The 26,998-nt window shown below is 46.7% G+C and overlaps 1 protein-coding gene across 1 annotated transcript; it reads right to left on the minus strand.

Moving 5' to 3' along the window:
* Positions 1–5,100: 5,100 nt before the first annotated feature.
* LOC140897163 (uncharacterized) lies at positions 5,101–26,998 on the minus strand. Its single transcript, XM_073309549.1, has 3 exons — positions 26,889–26,998; positions 24,341–25,601; positions 5,101–5,557 (listed from the first exon to the last, which is right to left on the minus strand). Exons 2-3 carry the CDS (start codon positions 25,567–25,569, stop codon positions 5,101–5,103), a joined length of 1,686 nt encoding a protein of 561 aa, XP_073165650.1. The 5' UTR covers positions 25,570–25,601; positions 26,889–26,998.

The raw sequence follows: 26,998 nt of genomic DNA on the forward strand, positions 1-26,998 counted from the left end.
AATTCCATATGTATATTTATTACTTGCTATTTGTATTGCAGTGGGTCCTGTGAGCCCCAGTCCTGGATCAGGGCCCCACTGGGCAAGGAGCTGTACAGACTCATAATGAAAAGAGTCCCAGCCCCAAAGAATTCAGATACAGTGACAAGCATGGAATAAGTGTGTAAGTAGTAGCTATGCAGAAATACTTCCTAAATTAATCCAAGTTGTTATACATAGCATTGATGAGGACTTTTTTTATATAAATACTGCCTCAATCCTGCAGCACACTCTGCGCAGCTAGACCCCTGTGCCTAGTTGGAGAATCAGTGACTTTAGTGGGGCTCCACCCATATGCAGGGGGACTACATGCATGATTCTTCCTGCTGGATTTGGGCCTCTGCTTTAAAAGCAAAGAGCATCTCTTTGTGGGTGTATTTCCCCCCCACATCTAACATCACAGGAAAGCATAGCAGCAACCTGTGATTCAGAAAGGAGCCAAAATTCCAAGGCTTACATCTGGATTCATCACATGGACATTCAGTAATAAACAAATAAGCAGGGTTACAGGTATAATAAGGTTTCAGAGTGGTATCCGTGTTAGTCTGTATCAGAAAAAAGAACAAGGAGTACTTGTGACACCTTAGAGACTAAAATTTATTTGAGCATAAGCTTTCGTGGGCTAAAACCCACTTCATCAGATGCATGCAGTGGAAAATACAGGAGTGGGGCTGTCATAAAAAAAAGGGAAGGGTAACCACCTTTCTGTATACAGTGCTATAAAATCCCTCCTGGCCAGAGGCAAAAACCTTTCACCTGTAAAGGGTTAAGAAGCTAAGATAACCTTGCTGGCACCTGGCCAAAATGACCAATGAGGAGACAAGATACTTTCAAATCGGGAGCAGGGGGAAACAAAGGTTCATCTGTCTGTGCGATGCTTTTGCCGGGAACAGATCAGGAATGCAGCCTTACAACTCCTGTTAAGTTAGTAAGTAATCTAGCTAGAAATGCGTTAGATTTCCTTTTGTTTAATGGCTGGTAAAATAAACTGTGCTGGATGGAATGCATATACCTGTTTTTGTGACTTTTTGTAACTTAAGGTTTTACCTAGAGGGATTCTCTCTGTTTTGAATCTGATTACCCTGTAAGGTATTTACCATCCTGATTTTACAGAGGTGATTCTTTTACCTTTTCTTTAATTAAAATTCTTCTTTTAAGAACCTGATTGATTTTTCATTGTTCTTAAGATCCAAGGGTTTCGGTCTGTGTTCACCTATGCAAATTGGTGAGGATTTTTATCAAGCCTTCTCCAGGAAAGGGGGTGTAGGGCTTGGGGGGATATTTTGGGGGAAGATGTCTCCAAGTGGGCTCTTTCCCTGTTCTTTGTTTAAAACGCTTGGTGGTGGCAGCATACGGTTCAAGGACAAGGCAAAGTTGGTAGTTTGGGGAAGTTTTTAACCTAAGCTGGTAAAAATAAGCTTAGGGGATCCTTCATGCAGGTCCCCACATCTGTACCCCAGAGTTCAGAGTGGGGAAGGAACCTTGACAGGGGCATAATGAGCCTTGTACCTTGGCTGAAGATCTGCCATTGGAGGCCTCTTTCTGCACAGTTTACATGGCTGATTTGCGTCCATGAAAGCAGTTCAGAGTGTGCCATAGTGCCAACCAAATATGACTCGGAGAAGAAAAAAGGAGATGAAACTGGCTTTTTCAAAAGCCCACACGTCTGCCTCAATCCTTAGCACAACTGCCTGCTGGCTCTGGCTTGCTAGACTCATCGTCTTTCTCTGAGCCCAAGGGAGATGTGCCTGCTGGGGGAGCAAACAGAGGCTCTCTAGATCAGGGGCGGTGAGTTATATGGGCCCGTGGTGCCCGGGCTCCAGGAATATTCAGGGCCCGCGGGCCCAGCTCCACCAATGTTCGGGACTGGGTCTCTCCCCTGGCCCCGTCTGCCACCTCCACGCACCTCCCCTGAGTGTCCCCTGGCTCCCGCTTGCTGCCCCCATGCGCATCCCCTGGGTCCCGGAGCATCCCTGCCTCTCCCCTGCAGCTCCATGCTGCCTCCGCTCTGCTGGCTCCCAGCATCAACTGCCATCACAGGGTCCTAGCACACCCAATCACTCGTGCCAGGGCAGGCTGGCCTTCTGCCTCAGACTCTTCTCTTTTCCAGAGGGACCCTCCACTAACACAGGGGGCCCCCCCGCCCACAGTCACCACTCCTGCCCCAAGAGGCAGCCCCACCCCCGACTCCTACGGAGGCTACAGAGAGGGGCAGCAGCAGGGGAGGAGGTGCAAATGTGATGGCAGCCCATCACAGAGTAGGCGAGGGGGCTTCCTGGACCTGAGAGGGGCCCTAGGAGCACATGCAGGGACAGTGGTGTGAGGTGAGTGTGCTGCCGGTGGGGGTGAGGGCTGGGGGGCAGAAGGGGGGAGTCCTCTCTGGCCTGCCTGCACCCAAAACTCCTCATCCCCAGCCCTGCCCCACCCCAGAGCCTGCACCCTCAGTAAAAGCCCTCACCCCTCTCACCCCAACCCTCTGCCCTAGTCCTGAGCCTCTCCCACACCTCAAACCCCTCATTCCCAGCCCCAGCCAGAGTCCTTATCCCCTCGCACCCTAACCTTTTGCCCCAGCCCTGAGCCCTCTCCTGCATCGTGAACCCCTCATTCCTGGCCCCACCCCACAGCTCTCATTACACACCCCAACCCTCTGCCCTAGCCCTGAGCCCCCTCCCACACCCCAAACCCCTCATCACCAGCCCCACGCCAGAGCCCTCACATTTTTACATTATTTTTAAATATATATATATTGGCTTACAAGGCAGGGGGGCGGGGGGGGGGGAAGGCAGGACTTGGACCTGTTCTGGACACCACCAAAAATTATACAAACCTCCCACCCCTGCTCTAGATATGCTGTGATAGTCCTCAGCAGTACCTCCCGATGCTTAGTTACTGAAAAGGAACTATCCTTCCAGACATCTCTCAGGGCAACTCCCATAGTAGGGAAGATTTTAGAAGGAAAATATTTAAGCCACTTCAGGACTACATTTGGGGTGGGAACATGGGACAACTGTCATCTTCCCCCAAACACTAAGGGAAGTTGCAAACTATGAATTCAATCCCCCTCCAGCTGGAAACATTAGCAAAACCACAATGGAAACAGGAAAAGGCGTTTTCTTTTCCAAGTTAAATGCCCACCTTTGGAGCATGCAAAGTGCGGCCAGTGGAGCCTTAAAACAAGCCCCATACTTGCCCTTTCCTGTTCATTGAGGGATAAGGATGAAACTGATCCATGGTGGCTTTTTATTGCAGTTGAACTCTAAATCAAAAGCAATTTCTATTCACGTATCACGGAGCAAACAAGCAGGACGAGGCAGCACGGTCATGTGTGTTCATTTTTGATCATCACATTTAGGACAATGATAGATGCAGGTGAGGTATAGCCTCCGGGCATATGACCAATATAGGGCCTGATCCAGTTGTAGTCAGTGGAAATCCTCCCACTGACTGCACTGAGCTTTGACTCAGACTCTTTGCATCCAATGGTCTCCTCTTAATGAGCCAGAGATAAGAACAGAGTAACACTAGAAAATGTTCTGCCTGCAAACTGGATTAAAATGGTCTGCTTGGAAAAGAGGAACAATATCTATAAGGGCTAAGGGTGAAATCATGGCTCCCTTGAAATTAAAGAGAGTTTTGCCATTGACTTACATGGAGCCAGGATTTCATCCTAGATATTTATCTAGAACCTAATACAATACAGTGTTTGTATTATTTGATACTAATTATTCTGACCTATTTCAGAGAGATGGTGTTAATGTGTGCACAGAGCTTTGAGAATAGCGAAGGCTCTATGAGTGTTAATGATGTGGATGACTTATTTTTATTAGTTTTTAAAATACTGTGTTGTGAGTGCACCTCAAATGCTTTGATAGGCACTTTTAAAATAATAAAGTTGTGATGATTGTTGTTACAGGAACCTTTTGGGCCTCGGGAGGTTGGGCAATAAGTTTCTTCCAGTAGGAAAAAAAATATTTTTTTCCCCTTATGTGCACAAAGCAAAAATGACTGAGGGGTTTTTCCTTGAAACTTTCCCGAAAAATTCCCCCTATCATTACAGACTAAGCTAGGAAAATTTCAGCCCCAAAGGAGAATTCATCAGAAAGTGATGGGCAGGTGAAATCAGGTAGTTAATAATTAAGGACTGGTTATAACCTAAGACTCAGCTTTGAAACCCTACATTTAGGATGTTTGAAATCCAAACCCTCATCTGCATCATCATCACCACTTCAGTGGACTGAGCCAAAACCCCAAGTCCAAACACCTCTGAACTTCTGGGTGTTTGAAATCTGCATGTGACTTTTATGGTTTGTGCTCACCTAATTATTAGACTTGAAGCCATTTAGCAACTTGAACCAGTCTGTTCTATAGTAAGGGTGTGCTATAAAGAGACTGGGGCAGGTAACAGTTTTCCTATCCTGTGAAAAATTTTAAGATATTGTCCTTAATTGTGATGAAAATTTGAAATATTAAAACAAATTTTCACCAACCAAAAATTAAAAAGGACTGTTGAGGTCAAAACATTTTATTTCAATATTTTTGAAATATTTCATTCTCAACAGTCTTTGCTTTTTGTTTTAAATTTATTCTAAATGTACTAAAATTTCAAAACAAAAAAATCATTTTAACTTGAAAAACCAAAACTTTCCTGCTTGAAAATGTGGAAACAGGATGTTTTCAAAATTTTGTTTCCATTTTTTTTTTTTGGAGTTGGAAGATTTGTCAAAACTGATTCTGTTGCATGACCAGTTTAAGTTTCAACAAACTGGCATTTTTCTGTGGGGAAAAAAACAACACATCACATTCACTAAAAATTCCCAACCAGCTCTACTAAACAGGTGATCTAGAAACCTAGCCAAGAAACACCAGCTATTCTAGAATGTTACAGTGGATGCAACCTATGATTTAGTGAAAGGGGGTGGGAGAGAGACAGAAATGAAAGGTCTGATTCTGTCCCCAACTCAGGGCCGGTGTAACCACTAGGCGAAGTAGGCGGCTGCCTAGGGTGCCAAGATTTGGGGGCGCCAAAAAGCGGTGCCCCCCAATTTTTTTTTACACTATTGCTTACGGGCAGGTACCTGATAGTCTCCAGCACTCAGGCCGCGCCAGGGCCAGCAGCCTCTTCACCTCGGAGTCTCCCCCACTTGCCCGGGGGCCACTCCTCCTCTCAGGCTCCCCGGCTGCTGCTGCCACGGCCACCCAGGAGGGCGCGGGTGGGGGGCTCCGCCAAGGAGGAGATGCAAGGGCCCAGGCTCGGCTGGGGCCCTGCACCTGCTGGCCAAGAGCAGACCAGGAACTGGCTGCCACTCGGGGGGAGCTGGGCGGCCCGAGCCCAAGGTACCTACACTCCCCGCCTGCCTGTGCTGCTGTGGAGGCTGCCGCCGGCCTGGGCTCAGGCGCCCGGTTCCTGCTGCTCTCGGCCAGCAGGTGCAGGGCCCCAGCTGAGCCTGGCCCCTTGCGTCTTCTCCGTGGCGGAGGCTGTGGCAGCAGCGGCCGGGGAGCCTGAGAGGAGGAGTGGCCCCTGGGCAAGTGGGGGAGACTCTGAGGTGAAGAGGCTGCTGGCCCTGGTGCAGCCCGAGCACTGGAGACTGATATGTACCCACCCCTACCCCATCCTGGCACCACCTGCCCCCCAGCCCAGTGAATGTTACCTGCCCTACCAGCCTCAGTGCCCTGCCCATACTGTCAGCCACCCCAAGCTCACTGTGACACCAGCACCCCTTGGCAAGGAGGGGCCCCCTGATCTTCACAAACAGCTGTCACCGCAGGCCTGACAAACTCACTGCACCTGTCATAAATATAAAGGGAAGGGTAAACACCTTTAAATCCCTCCTGGCCAGAGGAAAAACCCTTTCACCTGTAAAGGGTTAAGAAACTAGGATAACCTCACTGGCACCTGACCAAAATGACCAATGAGGAGACAAGATACTTTCAAAGCTGGAGTGGGGGAGAAACAAAGGTTCTCTCGGTCTGTGTGTTGCCTTTGCCAGGACCAGAGCAGGAATGCAGGTCAGAACTCCTGTAAAGGGTTAATAAGCAATCTAGTTAGATATGCATTAGATTCTGTTTTGTTTAAATGGCTGATAAAATAAGTTGTGCTGAATGGAATGTATATTCCTGTTTTTGTGTCTTTTTGTAACTTAAGGTTTTGTCTAGAGGGGTTCTCTGTGTTTTGAATCTGATTACCCTGTAAGGTATTTACCATCCTGATTTTACAGAGGTGATTCTTTTACTTTTTCTTCAATTAAAATTCTTCTTTTAAGAACCTGATTGCTTTTTCATTGTTCTTAAGATCCAAGGGTTTGGTCTGTGTTCACCTATGCAAATTGGTGAGGATTTTTATCAAGCCTTCCCCAGGAAAGGGGGTGTAGGATTTGGGAGGATTTTAGGGGGAAAAACATTTCCAAGTGGGCTCTTTCCCTGTTATATATTTGTTAGATGCTTAGTGGTGACAGCAATAAAGTTCAGGGGCAAAAGGTAAAATAGTTTGTACCTTGGGGAAGTTTTAACCTAAGCTGGTAAAAATAAGCTTAGGGTTTTTTCATGCAGGTCCCCACATCTGTACCCTAGAGTTCAGAGTGGGGAAGGAACCTTGACAGCACACCACACATGTCTTACAGGACACTTACCCACAAAGAGGAACGTGGAAGGGATTTACACAAGGCTGGTAACTTGTCAAGAGTGAGAATCTTTGTGAGATGTGTGCATGGGTAATATTTAAGGAATAATGTATTTACCATAAAAGTCTGCTTTACAGACTTGGAGTAGAGATTAGTCACCAGGGGCTAATGGCCCTTTGGGGCAAGGGGGATTTGTCACCCTGCCTAACCTGGCTGGTAATGCAATGCAAGGCTCAATTGTTTAGCTTTGCACAATAGTAAGACTTTGAATGGGACACCATCAGAGGCAATGGCAAACAACTGAAATGCCTTAAAGGTAAAAAAGAAACATTACAACAGCCCTTACCCATTCTGACAGGCTGTTTCTAATGCTAAGTTTACTAGTTTTCAGAGGTTGTCAGGGGAAGGGGAGGGGGAACGCAAGGTGGAAGTTTCGCCTAGGGCGCAAAATATCCTTGTACTGGCCCTGCCTACTACAGCTCTTTATAGCCCTTTAGTGGAGTAGAAGGGGTATAAACACCCTCTAGGATATATCCTTTATGTAAGGGTCACCCCCGAATAGGGCTGGCTGAACCCTGTGCCATCCTCCCCTGCAGTCCCTGGCAGAGAAGGATGTAAGGGGGGAATATCATGGGAAGAAATGGGAGTGGCCTGTCATCTGGCCACTTTGATTCAGGGTTTGTTTCTATTAGACAATTTCCACCATTGTAACTAGATCTATTTAAACCCCAAGATGATCAAGATTCAGGTTGTGTTGGTAGATTACCCAGTTAAAAGCAACCCATCTCAATGGGATTTCAATCAATTTAAACAGGTCTACATTAGGTGTTCATACCAGTGTAACTAGATAAATTTTAAATGGATTTTGTTTACCGGTGCAACTTTTCTAATGTAGACAAGCTTTTAAGGCAGCCACCACTGCCTAGGCTCTAAGGGTATGTCCACATTGCAAGGTAAGCCAGAGTTCAAACTCATGCTCAAGCCTCCCCCAATCTACACATAAATCATGCTAATCCAGGGTTTAGTAGAGACATTATTTTACTTCTGTATTTGGCACTGGTGTGACCACTGCTGGAATCTAATGTCCAGTTCTGATGTCCACAATTCAAGAAAGATGTTGATAAATTGGAGAGGGTTCAGAGAAGAGCCATGAGTGTGATTAGAAAACATGCTTTACAGTGAGAGACTCAAGGAGCTCAATCTAGTTATCTTAATTAAGAGATGGTTAAGGGGTGACTTGATGGCAGTCTGTAAGTATCTACTTGGGGAGAAAGTATTTAAGAATGGGTTCTTCAATCTAGCAGAAAAAGGTATAACACAATTCAAGGGCTAAAGGTTGAAGCTTGACAAGTTCAGACTGGAAACAGTCAATTTTCTTTTAACAGTGAGGGGTAATTAACCATTGGAACAACTTACCAAGGGTCGTGGTGAATTCTCTATCAATGACAATTAGAAAAACTCCCGATCTTGATTTACAAAGATCTGCTGTAGGAATTATTGTGGGGAAGTTCTGTAGTATGTGAGATACAGGTGGTCAGACTAGATGATCCTAATGGTCACTTCCGGCATTTGGAATCTATGAATTATGAATCTTCTGAGCTGCAGCACAGAATCTGACCCTACAAGCCCATTAGCTACAGTTTAAGATAAAAGGATCCTGCTACTTCTGAGTTCCAGGAATTAGCAACAGCAGATACCTGGGAACCATAGGGACCTTTGTCACAGTGCAAAGCGGGGGCAGGGTTCATTCATAAAACTGCTGCTGGCCCAGGGCTGGCATTGTGGGGGAGTTGGATGGAAGAAGGGGAACATTGGTTACTTTGTTACAATGAAGCACTGCATTTGAGTACACATGTGGGAGGAAGGTGAACAGAAGGGGAAGAAGAGTTCCCCTCATTAAATATGTATCCCCAGTGCCCTCTTCCCTCCCTGTAAAGTTCATGTTTTAATCATCTAAACCTCTGAGTTAGAAACCTCTGTCCATTTCTCCACTTTGAGAACCTACCCACTTGCGATTACAGCTACAGGCCACAAGCCCAGCCCGCGCCCCCGCTCACGGTCTCCTTTATTTTCTTTATGGAGCTCAATGCTGCACCCCATCTTCTACTGCCCCTCATCTCCCTGCTAATTCCAGATGCCTCTTATGCAACCAGCTCACCACCAAGAAGCTGAAGGGGGAGATGGGCAATACAGAAGTGATGCATCCTCTGTGCTGACAGAGTAGCCTGTTATCATAGGTGAGTCTATAATGCAAGCGGCTTGTCATACAGGTGGAGGATTATTAAGATGACTCAGGAAAGAAAAAACCCCCCGAACTATTGGAGGCATAGTGGGACAGAAAGCTGTTCATGTCACTGTGGCCTAGAGGACAGAGCACTGGACTGGGACTCATGAGACTGGGCTTCTACTCCTGAAAGCCTTCACTCTGGGCCTGTGTAAAATTTAAAGGGCCACGCAGTTCAGTGTGCAATCTAGTCAATGAACAAAAAGTTAAGTGAGAGGTAATTTCAGGGGCTAGCCCCTGTTCCTGAGCCTCCCACCAGTTTGTGCTATTACAATCTCCCATTTAGAAAAAAAGAGGTTATTCTCCCTTCTCAAACAACAGGGGAACAGGCTAGAGGCCCCATCCTGCAAACACTGACACACTGAGCTAGACTCATGTGAGTCGTCCCATAATTAAAATTATACATGTACATGAACATTTCTAGGGTTGGGCCATAGCTTAGAGCAGCTCTTGGCAGGTTGCCAACTCTTACGACTACCTCCAGTCTCGTGATAATTAGTGTTTTTCTTTAAGCCCCAGCTCCTTTGAATTGTGAGACTCCCAGCTTTCTTCTTTTTTTTATTAAAGTAAGTTTCTTGGTTGCAGAGAAAAGCTGGAAAATGTGACCCCCTAAGGGCTCAAACCCCAGAAGGCAACTAAAAAGGCCCCACACCACAGCTGTGTTATTTCTTTACACTTCATGCTTGTTAAGCCAATGTTGTGAATTTCGGGGCCTCATTCATGGTTTTTTTTTTTTTTTTTTTTTTTAAAACCCTTGAAGTTGTGACATGGTGATAAAAATGCCTGCTGCCTTTGTTGGTTCATGCACCCATCAGTGGAGCTGCAAGGGTGGGAGACTTCCTGAAAACTGTCAGCATAGGCTCAGCCTAAGAAGCTAAGTTGCCGATCCTGCAAACTGCGCCCCTTGGTGGGTGGCCCACTGGACCTCCGCAGGACTTCTGTGTGGGAGTGGGGACCTGCCCCTGTGCAGTAGTTTGCAGAATTAACACCCAAGCGATCAAAATATTCTGAGGTGGTTATCCTGCTAAACATGGCTTGTGAGCCATGCACTAGCCCTGAGACAGCAAGATGTCAGTAGGGCATCAGATCAGGTCATAACGTCAAGTCTGGACCGAACACAGGGATGTTTGTGAAAGGGGATGTGGGAGGAGGTCGGTACAGAGGAAGCAGGCTGGGCATTTCCTGTACTGATACTCACTGCTTGGCACTGTCCTCTGGGAAAGAAAATAAAGACAGTAGCTGGAAAGAAGAGACTCAACCCTGAGAAATTAACGACACGACATTGGGTTTGCCTCCCTGCTTCCATTGGGTTCTATAGAAAAGCAAAGAATTAATGTATTATTTTCAGTATATTATTATTTGTTATCTGACTGGTGAAGGAGCTCCTGAATAGAAGGGGTAATTTTCTCTGCAGCCTCAAATGCAGTGGTGGGGAAGAATGCACAATACACAGTTTGCACATTGCAGCTTGGGAAGCCTGTTGGAAACAATGCCCTTACAGTGTTTCAAAGGATTTATTTAAACCTCCCCTGGTTCTGGCAGCCATGTGAGCAGCCATGGCACATGCTTAAGGGCACTTGGGATGAGAAGCAAGGCCTCCCCCGTGAATGGTGTGTTTGGGAACAGGGGCCAGATTGATGGCCACACGGACTGAAATTCTGTGTTTAGCCACAGTGCGTTCAGCCGGCCCTTCCAATGTACCTCAATCCTAACCTTGAGGGACCTCTGAGGGGGAGCAGGGAGTTTGTAACCTCTTAAGATGGCAAATGCGGCCAACATGTCCCAGTGGCAACATGGACATCTGTGCAGTAGAAACAGGGTGTTAGGACCAAGATGTAGGTGGTCTGGCCTAGTAGTCAGAGCATGAGTCAGGTCTAGTGGGCAGAGCAGGTCTCCAGGCTGGGGAAATGAAGCCAAGGGTCAGCACCAGAGTCTACTACCAGTTACCAGTGCCAGGAAACAGGTCAGGAACTGAAGCTGAGGGTCAGAGCCAAGGTCAGATGCCAAATGCCAGAGCCAAGGGTCAGAAGTCAGATGCCAGGGTCAGAGGCAGGACCGGTCACTGAAGATTGGAGGTGAGGTGTAAGGACAGGAGGCAAGGTGTAAAGATCAAGCATGGTGTAGGAGCACAGTGGGAACAGAAGTGAAGGCAGGAGCCAGGAACAAGGCAGTCACAACAGGAAAGCACCTTGTTGCTCAGACAAATTTCCTGTTGCTCTTCCTGGCTTAGATAGTGTAATTGGATCAATTGGTGGAAGTCGGCGATCCTCCAATCAGAGCTGCCATGGGTGGTCCCTTGTCTGGGACTATAGCATTAGTAGCTTCTCAGCCCACCAAGTTACAGTAGTCACTGGGTGGAGGCCAGGATGTGGCAGCTGTCTGGGTTTAAAAAGTGGGACATCACACAGGGCTGAAATCAAATCCTCTCACTTCACCTCTGGGCTAAAGCACCAGAACAAGGATGAGTGATGCTAACGACACTTCTTGTGTGTGCATATTATATATGTACACACACATGTGTGCACAAGAAGTGTAGCTAGCATCACTGAAAGCTGAAGATTGCCCTGAGTGGAAAAAACAGTCAGCTCATCAAGGAACTAAACAGAACAGTTGAAAAGGCTAAAAGACTGGCTTGAGAAAGAAGGTGAAGAACTTGACCACCACTTTCAAAAAAGTGAGTTTTTTCAGAAAGTTGGATTACTATCACAGAACTCAATACCTGTAACAAGTCAGCTACACAATGCTCAGGGGAACGATATAGTAGATAAAGATTGAAAGCTGGAAAAAATGTTATCTATTGAATGTGAATAGTCAAGTTGACCCAGCTGTGTTTAAGGCTATTAACTGCAAAGGCAATAAAGAAGAATACATATTGGAAGCAGAAATTGAAGCCACAATCAAGTCCCTGAAAACAAGGCACCTGGCCCAGATGATATGCCACCTGAAGTGTTCAATATGGTGGAAGAGGCATGGTCATGCTCTTTTGCAAACTATTTAACCTCATTTGGACAAAGGGTGAAGTTCCTGAAGTCTGGCAACACTTAATCGTTGTTCACTCAAACAAGGTGACCTGACAGATTGTGACAACACCAGAGGAATATCTGATAAGCATTCATAGCAAACTATTCTGGAGAGTGATTCTTGGCCAGATTAAAAGAAGAAGAGCAGAGGAATCCTTTCTGAGTCACAAGCTGGCTTTAGACCTGGACGTTCTACCATAGATTAGATATTTGTTTTTCCATCAAATCCTGGAGAGAGAGAGAGTTCAGTGAATCTGTGTTTTGCACATGTGTTGACTTTAAGACAACATTTGGCTCCATTAACAGAGGGCCTTTGTGAAAGATACTCAGCTTGCTGCTAAAACTGTACCACTTGATTCAAATACTGCAGAGCGTGTATAGCATAGCTTGGTGTGTGGTATGAGTCAATGGTGAGCTGACAGAGGTTTGAAGTGAAAACTAGAGTCAAACAAGGATGTGTACTCAATCCAATACATCCTGCTCTATATTTAGCAACATCTTGTTCAACTCCCATAGTAACACCAGTGAAGCCTTCCTACCCACCAACTGTTGGATGTCCTCCCCCACACACCGTCTTCTTCTCTATCAACTGGGGACAAAAAGAGTGAGGGGGTTGGAATACCTGCCAATGAGCGCTGTTCCGGGTGCATGAACTCTACCTCTGCCTACCCGGGACATGACTGAAAACCATCACCTCTTGATTAACCTCCCCAGAATCTTTATTTTTCCTAATTTAAAAAAAAAAAAAAAAAAGGTGTCTATCCCTGAAGTGAAGCAAATCCAGGCCACGGTGGGGCTTCAGAACTCAGCAACTATCTTCTTGTGGCCTGAATAGACTCTCCAGACCGAGGTCCCCAATCTGTGTAGCTCCATTTCTTCAAAAAAGCTAGCTGATCTACACCAGCTGAGGATCTAGCCTACTGTTCCCCTTCTGTTCATGCCATTTTCAAAATTACAGCATTAGCAGCAGCCACTAAATGTGGCAGCAAAAATCCAGAGATTTTGGAGGCAGCCATGTTCCAGACCTCAGGCTCAAAGGCTGTGGTTAGGCAGGTCTCAGTTACTCCCCTCCTTCAAACATCCTACTGCCATATTCACAAAACACAGATCTACAAATCCACTGTCTGCCTGATGGATTGTCGATGGATCAAATGCTTATTAGTTTGGGAAGTGAGTCCTCTAGTGGACAAACCATGAATCAGAATGCAAAACCCACCTGAAAGCTACCAAACTCCTGCTGAAATAACGAACTCTGTGCTGGAGTGCAGGAGGCCTGGGGTTGATTTCGGGTTCTAGTCTCTCATTCCTGGGTCAGTGCAGAGTCTGTCCTTGCCCAGTGGACAAAGACAGTAGTGGGAGCTAACTTTCTTTCTGCAAAGGATATAATTTGGTTAATTACATTCTGCCTTCTGTTTCCAGTTTCCCCCTACATGTTCAACTGGCTATGGAATTCTTCACTTCCTGACCTAATCTGTTGTGCAGCGTCACTGTGTGCAGTTATACAGCTGCTGTGTTCTACCCCAGAGGTGGCTGCACTTCAGTGGGGGTGAAATGATTTACTTCATGTACATGGGACAAATTCTGCTTTGCAAGAAGCCACTGCAATTCTCACTGACTCCAGTAGGTGTTGCACAGTAGCCCCTGAGGGCAACACTGGGGTCCAACTATATATGCCCCAAGCCTTGCTAGGGAAACAGTCTTTGTGACTGTTCATAGGCACAGTTTGACTTCTATAGCTGTGGGGGCAAGGGGCTTAATAATACAGATGGGTCTAATTTTGGCATTTACCGATTGTTAGTGGAAATTAAATTACAATGTACTTGAAATCACAAATGCAATTTACATTCATTATTTAATCACCTTTTTTATTTAAAAATAATTTGCCATGTTTACCAGCTACCACTTAAAAAAAAATCAACATTAGCATAAAAACAAAGTCTTGAATAAACAGAACCGAGCACTTCCACGTAACAGTGAATCATGTCTCCCTGGTTTTAGACGTACATCAACATTGACTTCTCTGGGAGCTGAAAGCTCACAGTACCAACTCTGTGTAGAGTCACTGGGCCCCATTCTCAGTTACACAAAGGCCCCTTGACGTTGCTCTGGCGGCATACAGGGCCTTAAAGAGGGAACAGCCAGCCCCTCCTGCACCTGAGGACAAAGTGGGGCACCCTGGGCAATGCAGTGCTGCTGCAAAGACTTTATGCTCCCCTGCACTCTTGGAGGGCAGTTTTTCTGGCCTGGCCTTGCTCCTTCTCTCAGCCCACCTCTCTGTGGGGGGGTGGGTGGGGGGTGGAGGGAGGTGACTGGAATGCACTGTGCTCAGCTGTTCTCTTCTTCCCAGGGCCCCGGGGGAGAGAGGTGGGGAGAAGCAGAATGTAATGATTACCCCCTCTCCATGCATCTGATTGTAAACGGAGAACGTCCATATTGCACCAGGCACTGGGGTTCAGTACTCACTGCTGGCGCGCCTCTTCATGACTCACCTGGGGATTAGTTCGCCACCAGTCAGATGCCCCTTCCTGCGTCGCTCAGCCTGTTGGCTCAATCTCACCCTACAGGAATCAGGGCAGCCTTTTTCTGGGACTCCCCGGCTCCCCATTTGTGGCCAGAGGGCCAAATCACTATAGTCCTCCCTTTCCAGGACCTATCAAAGTCTCTCAGGACAAGCTGTCCACCTATCCTTCCAGGCAGTCCTCTGTCCACAGGCTGTGCCACTTGCCCAGCGGCTGGTAGGGGAACCCAGGTCCACCCTTTGCTCCAGGTTCCAGCCCAGGGACCCTAAGCTCCATAACTATAGTCTACTTACTCCCAGAGCTGGTTACTACTTTCCTGAGCTCTGGTCTACTCCCTACTTTTAGCCTCTGGGTTTACCACCTGTCCAAACTTTCTCCATGCCCTGTGACTACTTCCCTCTTTAGCTTCTTGCCAGACCCGGTTATCTCCAATGCTCCTCCTTCCTGTCAGGGAGGAACCGTTGACTGCAGTCCCTTGCTGGTTTCAGCTTCCTGATGTAAGCAGTGTTAGGGTGAGCTCCACCCTGACATCTGGTGGTGAGGTGTGGCAAGTTGTGGAAAAGAACTTCAGGGGCCAATCTCATTTGCATAGGCACACCCACCCCACCTAGAATGAGGCCATAGCTGCCCAAATGGTCACTCTGGCTGCTGTGGGATCCCCAGTGTCTCTGTTTTTGGGGCAGGAAGAATAAATTGTTATTACCCTGATTATGGGAACTGTGCTTGGAACTGTACTTGGCCTTTTGTTATGATGGAGGGACTCACCATCAACTAAGAAGCACTCGCTAGGCAAGGGTCATGGGTTCCAAAACTCTCTGAATTGAGAGAGGTTGGGGATAGGTATTAATACTTGGTGGCATGGGCCCCTTGGTGAGGGCCTTACATGCTAATTGTACTTCCTCCTCTCTCCACTGTGGAATATCAGAGCTAATTTTGATTTCATTAGGAGTCTGGTTACAGGCTGCTGAGCTCACTTGGGGCTAAGGGTGCACCAGCACTGAGGCTCCTCTACTACAAGCTGAATTCACCAAAGAGCTGAACTGACTAAGAGCTGAAATCACTGAGCGTTGTGTTAAGTAGTGGGGGAGCCTGAAGATATATTGTGGGTACATTTGCAGGATGGCTGGAGTGCCTTGTGGACAGGCTGGTGGAGCAGTTCATGGGACGGTGGGAGCTGCTGGTGGGCTGCTGAGCAAAGCAGTTCCTGGGGCGGCTGGTGGGAGCGGAGCGGAGGCCTATGGAGCTGTGGGGCGGTCAGCTTCAGATCATGTAAGGTGCCTTTTACCCCCGCCCCCATCTCCACCCAGGTTGGGAGGTAAAGCTCTGCAGATAAACTTTCGAACTCTGGGGCTGCCCTGACCAGGGACAGAGACTTTTGGGTCATTGGACTTTTGGGACTTTGGGTGATTTGGAGTTGCTGGACTCAAGAACCAAAGGGAAAGGACATGCCCCAATTTGCTTGGGGTGGGTTTTTTTGCTCATGGGTTGTGTTATGAATCCTGTTGGCGGTGTTTCCCCAACATAATGCCACATTGATTCTCTCTGTTATTAAAAGGCTTTTTGCTACACTCAGACGAGGTGCTTGCGAGAGGGGAAGTATCGCCTCTTGGAGGCGCCCAGCGGGGGTGGTGTATATTTGTCCCAGGTCACTGGGTGGGGGCTCGAGCCGGTTTGCATTGTGTTATTGGAATGGATCCCCTAGATATTGAACCCGGCCCTTGTTGCTGCCAACTCTGACGGGCAGAAGGGTTACATTAGCTTAAAAGAAACCCCCCCTGCTCCTGCCCAGGTGAGCTTCATCCTTAATTCAGCATTATTGAGCCCAGTCACACACAACTAATGCTTTCCAGTTCCCTGGGGGCAGCCCCTGTCTGGGATGATCAGAGGGGAAGCACGTAGCAGAGGCATTACCACCTCAGGTGACAGTATGGGCGACCATCATTGCACCCTAACCCCAGGCCCTTGGCTGTGCTGGGGGCAACCGGGGGTCACCATCATTTACCAGTGCAGAGATTACTCCAGGTGCAAGTGCAGCTGGCTGAAGCTGTGTGCTGCTCTGAGTCCCATGACCTTTGGGGCCCTGGAGTGCCACTTATCATAGTTTTTGGTCCTATGAGTGCTTCTCTCTGGGTCCTAGCGCTGTCTGTCTGAAAGGAAGCTCCAAGTATACCTTTCCCCAGGGTCACAGCATGGGGAGCCCTACTGGAAGACAGGCACCATTGCCTCTCAATGCAGCCAGTTAGCAGCCCTAAAATGAGATGCTGAGCCCTGGTGACCTGCCATTATTTAGGCTCATTTGCAGAGGGGAAAGTAAGGGTAAGAGGGGGGAACCAAAGCCCTTGACCCTCCCCCTCTCCCCTCCTGTTGTAGCTCTGACCTTTCATTGTCATTGCTGGAGGCACTTCTTGTTGCCTTGGCTGCAAACAAGGGTTCAGGTCAGCGAGACCCAATTGGCATTTAGGTCCTTGCATTTGTCACAGTGCTGGCTAGACTGAAATGGGACATTCCTACCAGAACGGCCTTCCCTCTCCTTCCCCCCGCACCCTGACTATCCTTATTGTTCAGTGACACCTGGCTTGTGCAGAGGAAAACAAATTCTAAGGGGAAGCCCTTACAACAGGAAACATGGATTCTCTTCCTAACAATCCGTGTTGTTCCCTGGCTCGGATGTGCTTGGTGGAAAAAGAGAGATGGTTGCCTGTTCTTAGTGCAAAACTGGAGCTGTCATTTTGTCATGGAGCATGACTGGAGGGGCTGTCTCGCCCATGCCTTGTGTCTTGCACCTGATCCTCCATCACCCTGAAAAGTCCTTGCCAGTGGGTGTAAAATGCTGCCAAATCAGAACACTGGCATGTTTACCCACTTTGCACTAGTATAAACGAGGGCACAAGGTACAGGGTGATAGAGAATGGGCCTGTGATATGAAATGCATTGAGTGACAGGGGGCTTGGTGCAGGTCTTTGTGGTTTTTTCTTCATATATTAATCCTTTGTTGCTGGCCTCTGCTGCAGCATAGAGATGCGGGTGGCATCCAGAATTTTGGCCTTTCAAAGGTGATGTATCCAATACATCACCCTTGAAAGGCAATGTCCCTTGTATTGGATACATCACCTTTGAAAGGCCAAAATTCTGGGTGCCACCCTCATATCTATGCATCAATGAAGTGGTTTATACGGGCATGCAGTCATATCTTTTTAACTAAAGCTTTGAGATGTTTGGTCATGACCAAAATGGCAACAAGATGGAGATGCGTGAATTTGTGCTGCCCAGTGTGTGACTGTTCCAATCCTCAGATACCCAGTAACAGAAAAACATGATGCTAATCCTTGTACCATAAAACACCTGGCTAGGTTTTTATATTTCCAGTTTGATTTTTTTGTAAAATCAAACCTTTCAGATGAAATATCACAAATAAGTCCCCTTTGGTGTGCCATTAACCCCACCTTAGTGTCCTAGTGGTCAGAAAGAATTTAAAAATCTAATTTGCTCTTTTCCATTTAGGCAGCCTGTTTACTTTCTGCATTTCATTTCTTTTGGAGGACAAAACTAGACCGGTCAGTTTCAGGGGTTTTTTTTTGGTTAGTTTCACTCTCAGGCACTGTCTTCACTGAAAAAAACAGGTGCATTTTTACTTTGAGATAATGTGTTCCCCAGGAATTGAAATTATAGGGGGGGCGTTAGAATTTATGGGGTGGTTTGGAAAGTAACTAAATTAGCAGCACTGCAGGTAACTAGCTGACCACTGGGGGGGCTGATGGGGTTCAGGGGGGTGTAGGGAAAATCCAGTGGCACAGGTACTTTTTACCTCAATGGAGTTAGCTGAGCTCAACCCCATGCCCCCCACCTGAGGGTCACCTTGACTAGCTACATTGAAGTAAAAGTTACCTGTGCCTTGTCCCCACGAGGATTTTACACTGCTAGCTAACTCAGTGTAAAAACGCACCTTTTTTACACACACACACATAACCTCAGGTTCTCATGCATTAATGTGGTACTGCTCAGTTTGGGTTCCGAAAACACACACATGCACACAGACATCTATGTAAAATTGGACACCCTCCACTCATCTCTTTACACTGAAATAACAAAAAATCAAGAGAACATTTTATTCACTTTGTTTTCTAATCACTTCGACTCCCTAGCCCTTCCCCCCAGAAGAGTCGGTGTTATTCCATTATTAAAATATTGTGGAACAAAAAATATGTGATGCTGAACACTAAATTTCTAAAAGGCTTTATACTGAAATTCCATGTAACAAACTCATTAACAGATGTGCTTGTTAATTCTCAGACAAATTCATTCTGTAATCAAAGAGCAAGTGCATTTGGGGAAGTCATGTTGTATCATTCACACATAAGAGAGGTTGAACCCTAGCTTCAGGCTCAAAACAGCCTTAACTATGGAGTTGCAACAAGCACTTCCATAATAACTATCCAGCTCTCCGTCTGTCTAGCTAATCACATACACACACACAGATAGAGGTTTTTAAGTGACAAGCAAGAGGACATGGATGCTATTACAATTAGGGAGAGGGATATACAAGTATATACACACAAGAGATACATACGTACATGATGGATACCCCCCCCCCACCCTCTGGATATACAAGTTGCTACAAGCCTACTGGGCAAGTTGCTTCACCTCCCCACACCTCAGTTTCCCCATCTGTACAATGGGGATAATGACAGTGACTTCCTTTGTAACGTACTTTGATATCTACAGATGAAAAGTGCTGTATCAGAGCTGTGTAATAGTATTAGCATTATTATTACAGTAGAACCTCAGAGTTATGAACACTAGAGTTACAAACTGACCAGTCAATCACACACCTCATTTGGAACCAGAAGTATGCAACCAGGCAGCAGCAGAGACAAAAGAAAGCAAATACAGTACAGTACTGTGCTAAAGGTAAACTACTAAAAAAATAAAGGGGAAGTTAAAAAAAAGATTGGACAAGGTAAGGAAACTTTCTGTGCTTATTTCATTTAAATTAAGATGGTTAAAAGCAATGTTTTTCTTCTGTTTAGCAAACTTTCAAAACTGTATTAACTCAATGTTTAATTGTAAGCTTTTGAAAGAACAACCTTAGCGTTATGTTCAGAGTTACGAACATTTCAGAGTTACGAACAACCTCCACTCCATTCTGAGGTTTTACTGTAATACAGTTAGGGATAAGGGCAGAATTAGATATAGCAGGGAAAGAACAACATCATAGGCAAAATGTGTTAAAATGAAAGCTGCCAGAAGTTCCTAGGGCCAGGTTTAAACAACAAACTTTTGGGGGCATAGCTCTGTTGGTCAAGGCGGTGATGAGGTGTGATTTGTGGCTGGCAGAGCTGTGCCAGCACAAGCCCCTAGTGCCAATGCAGTTATAGCAGCAAAACTGAACTTTTGCCAGTGTAGCTAATTTCACCCAGGGGGGCGAGTGGGTTTTGTAAAGCTTCCAGACAAGCAGGTTAATTCAGTCACTTAATACATGTTGTCAAGGTTCCTCCCCCACTCTGAACTCTAGGGTACAGATGTGGGGACCTGCATGAAAAACCTCCTAAGCTTATCTTTACCAGCTTAGGTCAAAACTTCCCCAAGGTAACAAATATTACCCCCGTTATCCTTGGAATGGCCGCTACCACCACCAAACTAATACTGGTTACTGGGGAAGAGCTGTTTGGACGCGTCCTTCCCCCCAAAATACTTCACAAAACCTTGCACCCCACTTCCTGGACAAGGTTTGGTAAAAAGCCTCACCAATTTGCATAGGTGACCACAGACCCAGACCCTTGGATCTTAAGAACAATGAACAATCCTCCCAACACTTGCACCCCCCCTTTCCTGGGAAATGTTGGATAAAAAGCCTCACCAATTTGCATAGGTGACCACAAACCCAAACCCTTGGATCTGAGAACAATGAAAAAGCATTCAGTGTTTTACAAGAAGACTTTTAATAAAAAATAGAAGTAAATAGAAATAAAGAAATCCCCCCTGTAAAATCAGGATGGTATATATCTTACAGGGTAATTAGATTAAAAAAACATAGAGAACCCCTCTAGGCAAAACCTTAAGTTACAAAAAAGATACACAGACAGAAATAGTTATTCTATTCAGCACAATTCTTTTCTCAGCCATTTAAAGAAATCATAATCTAACACATACCTAGCTAGATTACTTACTAAAAGTTCTAAGGCTCCATTCCTGTTCTGTCCCTGGCCAAGACGACTACAGACAGACACACAAACCCTTTGTTTCTCTCCCTCCTCCCAGCTTTTGAAAGTATCTTGTCTCCTCATTGGTCATTTTGGTCAGGTGCCAGCGAGGTTACCTTTAGCTTCTTAACCCTTTACAGGTGAGAGGAGCTTTCCCCTGGCCAGGAGGGATTTCAAAGGGGTTTACCCTTCCCTTTATATTTATGACACGCCCCCCAAATCTCAGCTAGGGTGAAACACTGGCTGGGATTTCTTCCTGGAGCTCTAGGAAAACAGAGTTAATAAGACACATGCATCTCTAAATATACTACCAAGTACATAAAGACTAACAATATTTTCCACATCTCAAGGACGATTTTAACCAGTTGATTCTGGGAAACTTTCACGGGAGAGTGCATCAGCCACTTTGTTAGAAGCTCCTGAGATGTGTTGGATGTCGAAATCAAAATCTTGGAGAGCTAAACTCCACCGAAGAAGTTTTCTGTTAGTTTCTTTGACGGTGTGAAGCCACTTTAGTGCAGCATGGTCGGTTTGCAGGTGGAAACACCGTCCCCAAACATATGGGCGTAGCTTTTCCAGAGCGTAGACAATGGCATAACATTCTTTTTCAGTGACTGACCAGTTGCTTTCCCTCTCAGACAGTTTTTTGCTGAGAAACACTACAGGGTGGAATTCTTGATCAGGTCCTTTCTGCATTAAAACTGCTCCCACACCACGCTCGGATGCATCTGTGGTTACTAGGAACGGTTTGTCAAAGTCTGGGGCCCTTAGTACAGGGTCAGACATGAGTGTCGCTTTAAGCTTGTTAAAGGCCTTCTGACACCTTCCGGTCCACTGAACAGCATTTGGCTGTTTCTTTTTGGTTAGGTCTGTCAGTGGGGCAGCGATTTGGCTGTAGTGCGGTACAAATCGTCTGTAATAACCGGCCAAGCCTAAGAAGGATTGAACCTGTTTCTTTGACTTTGGGACAGGCCACTTTTGGATAGCATCCACTTTGGCCTGTAGGGGGCTGATAGTTCCTTGACCCACCTGGTGTCCAAGGTAAGTCACTCTGTTTAGGCCTATTTGACACTTCTTAGCCTTAACAGTTAGTCCTGCCTCCCTTATGCGCTCAAGGACTTTTTGTAGATGTTCCAGGTGGTCTGCCCAGGAATCCGAAAATATGGCCACATCGTCAAGGTAGGCGACTGCATATTCTCCTAATCCCGCTAGGAGACCATCTACAAGTCTTTGGAAAGTGGCGGGTGCATTTCGCAGCCCGAAAGGGAGTACATTAAATTCATACAGCCCGAGATGTGTGATGAAGGCTGACCTTTCCTTGGCAGATTCATCTAGCGGTACCTGCCAGTACCCCTTGGTTAAGTCCAAGGTAGAGATGAACTGGGCCCTTCCCAGTTTCTCTAATAGTTCATCTGTGCGTGGCATGGGATAGTTGTCTGGGCGAGTTACAGCATTTAGCTTATGGTAGTCCACGCAAAAACGTATTTCCCCATCTGGTTTGGGAACTAGAACCACTGGAGATGCCCATGCACTTTCAGAGGGGCGGATTACACCCATCTGTAACATATCCTGGATCTCCCGTTCTATAGCAGTTTTAGCTTGAGGAGACACCCGGTAAGGGTGGACCCTAATTGGGTGAGCATTACCTGTGTCAATGGAGTGGTATGCCCGTTCAGTCAGTCCTGGGGTGGCTGAGAACGTTGGCGCGTAGCTAGTGCACAGCTCCTGGATCTGCTGTCGCTGCATACGCCCAAGGGTCATGGAGAGGTTCACCTCTTCCACACCACCAGCACATTTCCCTTCGTAGTAAACACCTTCAGGCCACTCAGCGTCGTCTCCTCCCTGGGCTGTAAACTGACAAACCTTTAATTCTCTGGAATAAAAGGGCTTTAGAGAATTAATATGGTACACCTTAGGCTTTCGGTTGGAGGTGGGGAATGCTATGAGATAATTAACAGCTCCCAGGCGCTCCTGGACCACGAATGGCCCTTCCCACGATGCTTCCATTTTATGGGCCTGGAGCGCCTTTAAGACCATGACCTGGTCTCCTACTTTGAAGGAACGCTCTCTGGCATGTTTATCATACCAGGCTTTTTGCTCTTTTTGAGCATCCTGTAAGTTGTCTCTAGCAAGGGCTAAAGAGGTTCGGAGGGTGTTTTGTAGGTTGGTTACAAAGTCCAGAATGTTAGTTCCTGGAGAAGGTGTAAATCCCTCCCATTGCTGCTTCACCAACTGCAATGGCCCGTTAACCTCACGGCCATATACAAGTTCAAATGGGGAAAACCCTAAACTGGGATGTGGTACAGCTCTGTAGGCAAAGAGCAACTGCTGCAATACTAGGTCCCAATCATTGGAGTGCTCATTTACGAATTTACGTATCATGGCCCCCAAAGTTCCATTAAACTTCTCCACCATGCCATTTGTTTGATGATGGTAAGGAGTGGCAACCAAGTGATTTACCCCATGAGCTTCCCAAAGGTTTTTCATAGTTCCTGCCAGGAAATTAGTCCCTGCATCTGTGAGGATGTCGGAGGGCCAACCTACCCTGGCAAAAATGTCTGCTAGTGCCTGGCACACACTTTTAGCCCTGGTGTTGCTTAGAGCTACTGCTTCCGGCCATCGGGTGGCAAAATCCATGAAAGTCAGTATGTACTGCTTTCCTCTGGGTGTCTTTTTCGGAAAAGGACCCAGAATATCCACAGCTACTCGCTGAAATGGAACTTCAATGATGGGGAGTGGCTGGAGAGGAGCTTTGACCTGGTCTTGGGGTTTTCCCACTCTTTGGCACACCTCACAAGACTGGACATAGGTAGAAACATCCTTGCCCATTCCCTCCCAGTGGAATGACCCCCCCAAACGGTCTTTGGTCCTGTTCACCCCAGCATGGCCACTAGGGTGATCATGGGCTAAGCTCAAGAGCTTGGCCCGGTATTTAGTTGGAACTACCAACTGTCTCTGAGGATGCCAGTCTTCCTGGTGTCCCCCAGAAAGAGTTTCCTTGTATAAAAGTCCTCTTTCTACAACAAACCTGGATCGATTAGAAGAGCTGAGAGGCGGTGGGTTGCTCCGTGCCGCCGTCCAAGCTCTCTGGAGGCTTTCATCTGCTTCCTGTTCGGTCTGGAACTGTTCCCTTGATGCTGGAGACATCAGTTCCTCATGGGATTGTGGACCTAGGCTTGGTCCCTCTGGAAGCGATATAGGGGATGGAGCTGTTTCTGTTGACTGTGAACCGCTCTCCGCTGGTGCACTATGTTGGGATTCAGGCTCCGGCTGAGCCTCTTGTGTAGGGTTATCGGCTGCTGCCAGTTCAGGTTCGGTGGGGCCCTCTGGTGTTGAGGTTGCAAGTACTGGATTCAGTGCTGACACGGGGTCTGGTGTTGGTTGTTCGGCTGGTTCCGGTTCTGGGACTGGTTCCGTCTGGGTCTCTGGGACTGGATCCACTACTGCTGTTGCAGACATTGGCCTGGGGTCCAGGTCCATCACCTCTGACTGGGTCCTGATAGAAGTTTCCGGAACAGAGCTAGGCCTCACGGCTTGTTTAGCCTGGTTGCGGGTGACCATTCCCACCCTCTTGGCCTGCTTCACATGATTGGCCAAGTCTTCCCCCAACAGCATGGGGATGGGATAATCATCATAGACTGCAAAAGTCCACATTCCTGACCAGCCCTTGTACTGGACAGGCAACTTGGCTGTAGGCAAATTGAAAGAGTTGGACTTGAAGGGTTGAATCGTCACTTGGATCTCTGGGTTGATTAAATTGGGGTCCACTAAGGAAGCATGGATAGCTGACACTTGTGCTCCGGTGTCCCTCCACGCGGTGACCTTCTTCCCGCCCACACTCACAGTTTCCCTCCGCTCCAAGGGTATCTGGGAGGTATCTGGGCCTGTGGACCTCTGGTGTGATTCCGGTGCAATGAACTGTAATCTGTTGGGGTTCTTGGGGCAGTTGGCCTTTACATGCCCCAGCTTGTTACACTTAAAACATCGTCCAGCTGACGGGTCACTGGGACGAGGAGGGTTGCTGGAGAACGGGGTGGTGGGACGATAAGGGGTCTGGAGGGTTCTTTGGGAGGTAGGTGGGGCTTTGGGCGGCCCCCGGTAATAGGGTGTGGTCTGGGGTGGTCCCTTCTGGTCTCCGCTCCAACTGCGACCAGTTTTCTTCTTCTCTGCCACCTCCACCCATCTGGCTCCAATCTCTCCTGCCTCGATTACAGTTTTGGGCTTCCCATCTAGGGTGTATCTTTCTATTTCCTCAGGAACACCCTCTAAGAATTGTTCCATTTGCATTAGGAAGGGCAAATTTACTGGAGATTCAACACTTGCTCCTGATATCCAGGCATCCCAATGTTTCACAATGTGGTAGGCATGTCGGGTAAATGACATGTCTGGTTTCCACCTTAGGGCTCTGAACCTCCGACGAGACTGCTCGGGTGTTATCCCCATTCTGACTCTCGCCTTGGATTTAAACAGTTCATACTTGTTCATGTGTTCTTTAGGCATTTCAGCTGCCACCTCAGCTAAGGGTCCACTGAGCTGCGGCCTCAGCTCTACCATGTATTGGTCAGTAGAGATGCTGTACCCAAGGCAGGCCCTTTCGAAGTTTTCTAAGAAGGCCTCAGTATCATCACCTGCCTTGTAGGTGGGGAACTTTCTGGGATGGGAAGTGGTACCTGGAGAAGGATTGCTAGGGTTTGTTGGTATATTCTGCTGGGCCTTTATCCTCTCCACCTCCTCCACATGCTTCCTTGCCTCCATTTCCCTCTTGTGTGCAGCCTCCTGTACCTCCTTCTCCAGCCGCATGAGTTCTATCTGTCTTTCATGTTCCCTTTGTTTTTCCTCAGCCTGAAATTTGGCTAATTCCAGCTGTAGTCGAGCTGAGGATTTGGTCATTCTAACCTCTCTGTTTTTAACTAACTTTACACCTGAGGTTTAGAAATAAACAAACAAAACTTGGCTGTAAAATTTTGCTGTGCTGGAATAGAATACCTATTCTCTGATAGTGATTGTCAGCCTACAGAAAAAGACAATTCCCTTGTCTCTGCTCTGGGCCCAAATTAAAGCAAAAAACCTCCAACTACTTGGAAACCTGCTTACCCAGCCCAACGAAGAAAAAAAAAAAAATTCTTTTCAAACCTGTGCTCCTTGTAAAACAAAAAAAAAAAATCAAAATCCTAAAAAAAACCCTGCCACTTTTGTCTCCAGGCAAATGGGTAGAGTACACACCCCCTATTTACTTTTAGGAAGAAAAGAAAAAAAAACAACAAACCTCTGGGTTGGAAGACTGTGAATTTCCCTGCAGGAGTTAAGTACCCTGCCTCCAGGCAAATGAAACCTGCAATTCACAAGATAATCCCCTTTTGTCTCTGCTTGGCCACAAAGCAGAGAGAAACCAAGCTGCTTTCAGTTTCAAAGCTGCCTTCTGGACTTCCTAAAAATTCCTTTTTAAAATCTGTATTTCTAGTTCAAAAAATCTCAACTGGATCTCAAAATGATTTCAGGTTAATCCCACCACTGTGCCACCATGTCAAGGTTCCTCCCCCACTCTGAACTCTAGGGTACAGATGTGGGGACCTGCATGAAAAACCTCCTAAGCTTATCTTTACCAGCTTAGGTCAAAACTTCCCCAAGGTAACAAATATTACCCCCGTTATCCTTGGAATGGCCGCTACCACCACCAAACTAATACTGGTTACTGGGGAAGAGCTGTTTGGACGCGTCCTTCCCCCCAAAATACTTCACAAAACCTTGCACCCCACTTCCTGGACAAGGTTTGGTAAAAAGCCTCACCAATTTGCATAGGTGACCACAGACCCAGACCCTTGGATCTTAAGAACAATGAACAATCCTCCCAACACTTGCACCCCCCCTTTCCTGGGAAATGTTGGATAAAAAGCCTCACCAATTTGCATAGGTGACCACAAACCCAAACCCTTGGATCTGAGAACAATGAAAAAGCATTCAGTGTTTTACAAGAAGACTTTTAATAAAAAATAGAAGTAAATAGAAATAAAGAAATCCCCCCTGTAAAATCAGGATGGTATATATCTTACAGGGTAATTAGATTAAAAAAACATAGAGAACCCCTCTAGGCAAAACCTTAAGTTACAAAAAAGATACACAGACAGAAATAGTTATTCTATTCAGCACAATTCTTTTCTCAGCCATTTAAAGAAATCGTAATCTAACACATACCTAGCTAGATTACTTACTAAAAGTTCTAAGGCTCCATTCCTGTTCTGTCCCTGGCCAAGACGACTACAGACAGACACACAAACCCTTTGTTTCTCTCCCTCCTCCCAGCTTTTGAAAGTATCTTGTC

Source organism: Lepidochelys kempii, chromosome 13 (genome assembly GCF_965140265.1).
Source record: "Lepidochelys kempii isolate rLepKem1 chromosome 13, rLepKem1.hap2, whole genome shotgun sequence".
Classification (NCBI taxonomy): domain Eukaryota; kingdom Metazoa; phylum Chordata; order Testudines; family Cheloniidae; genus Lepidochelys; species Lepidochelys kempii.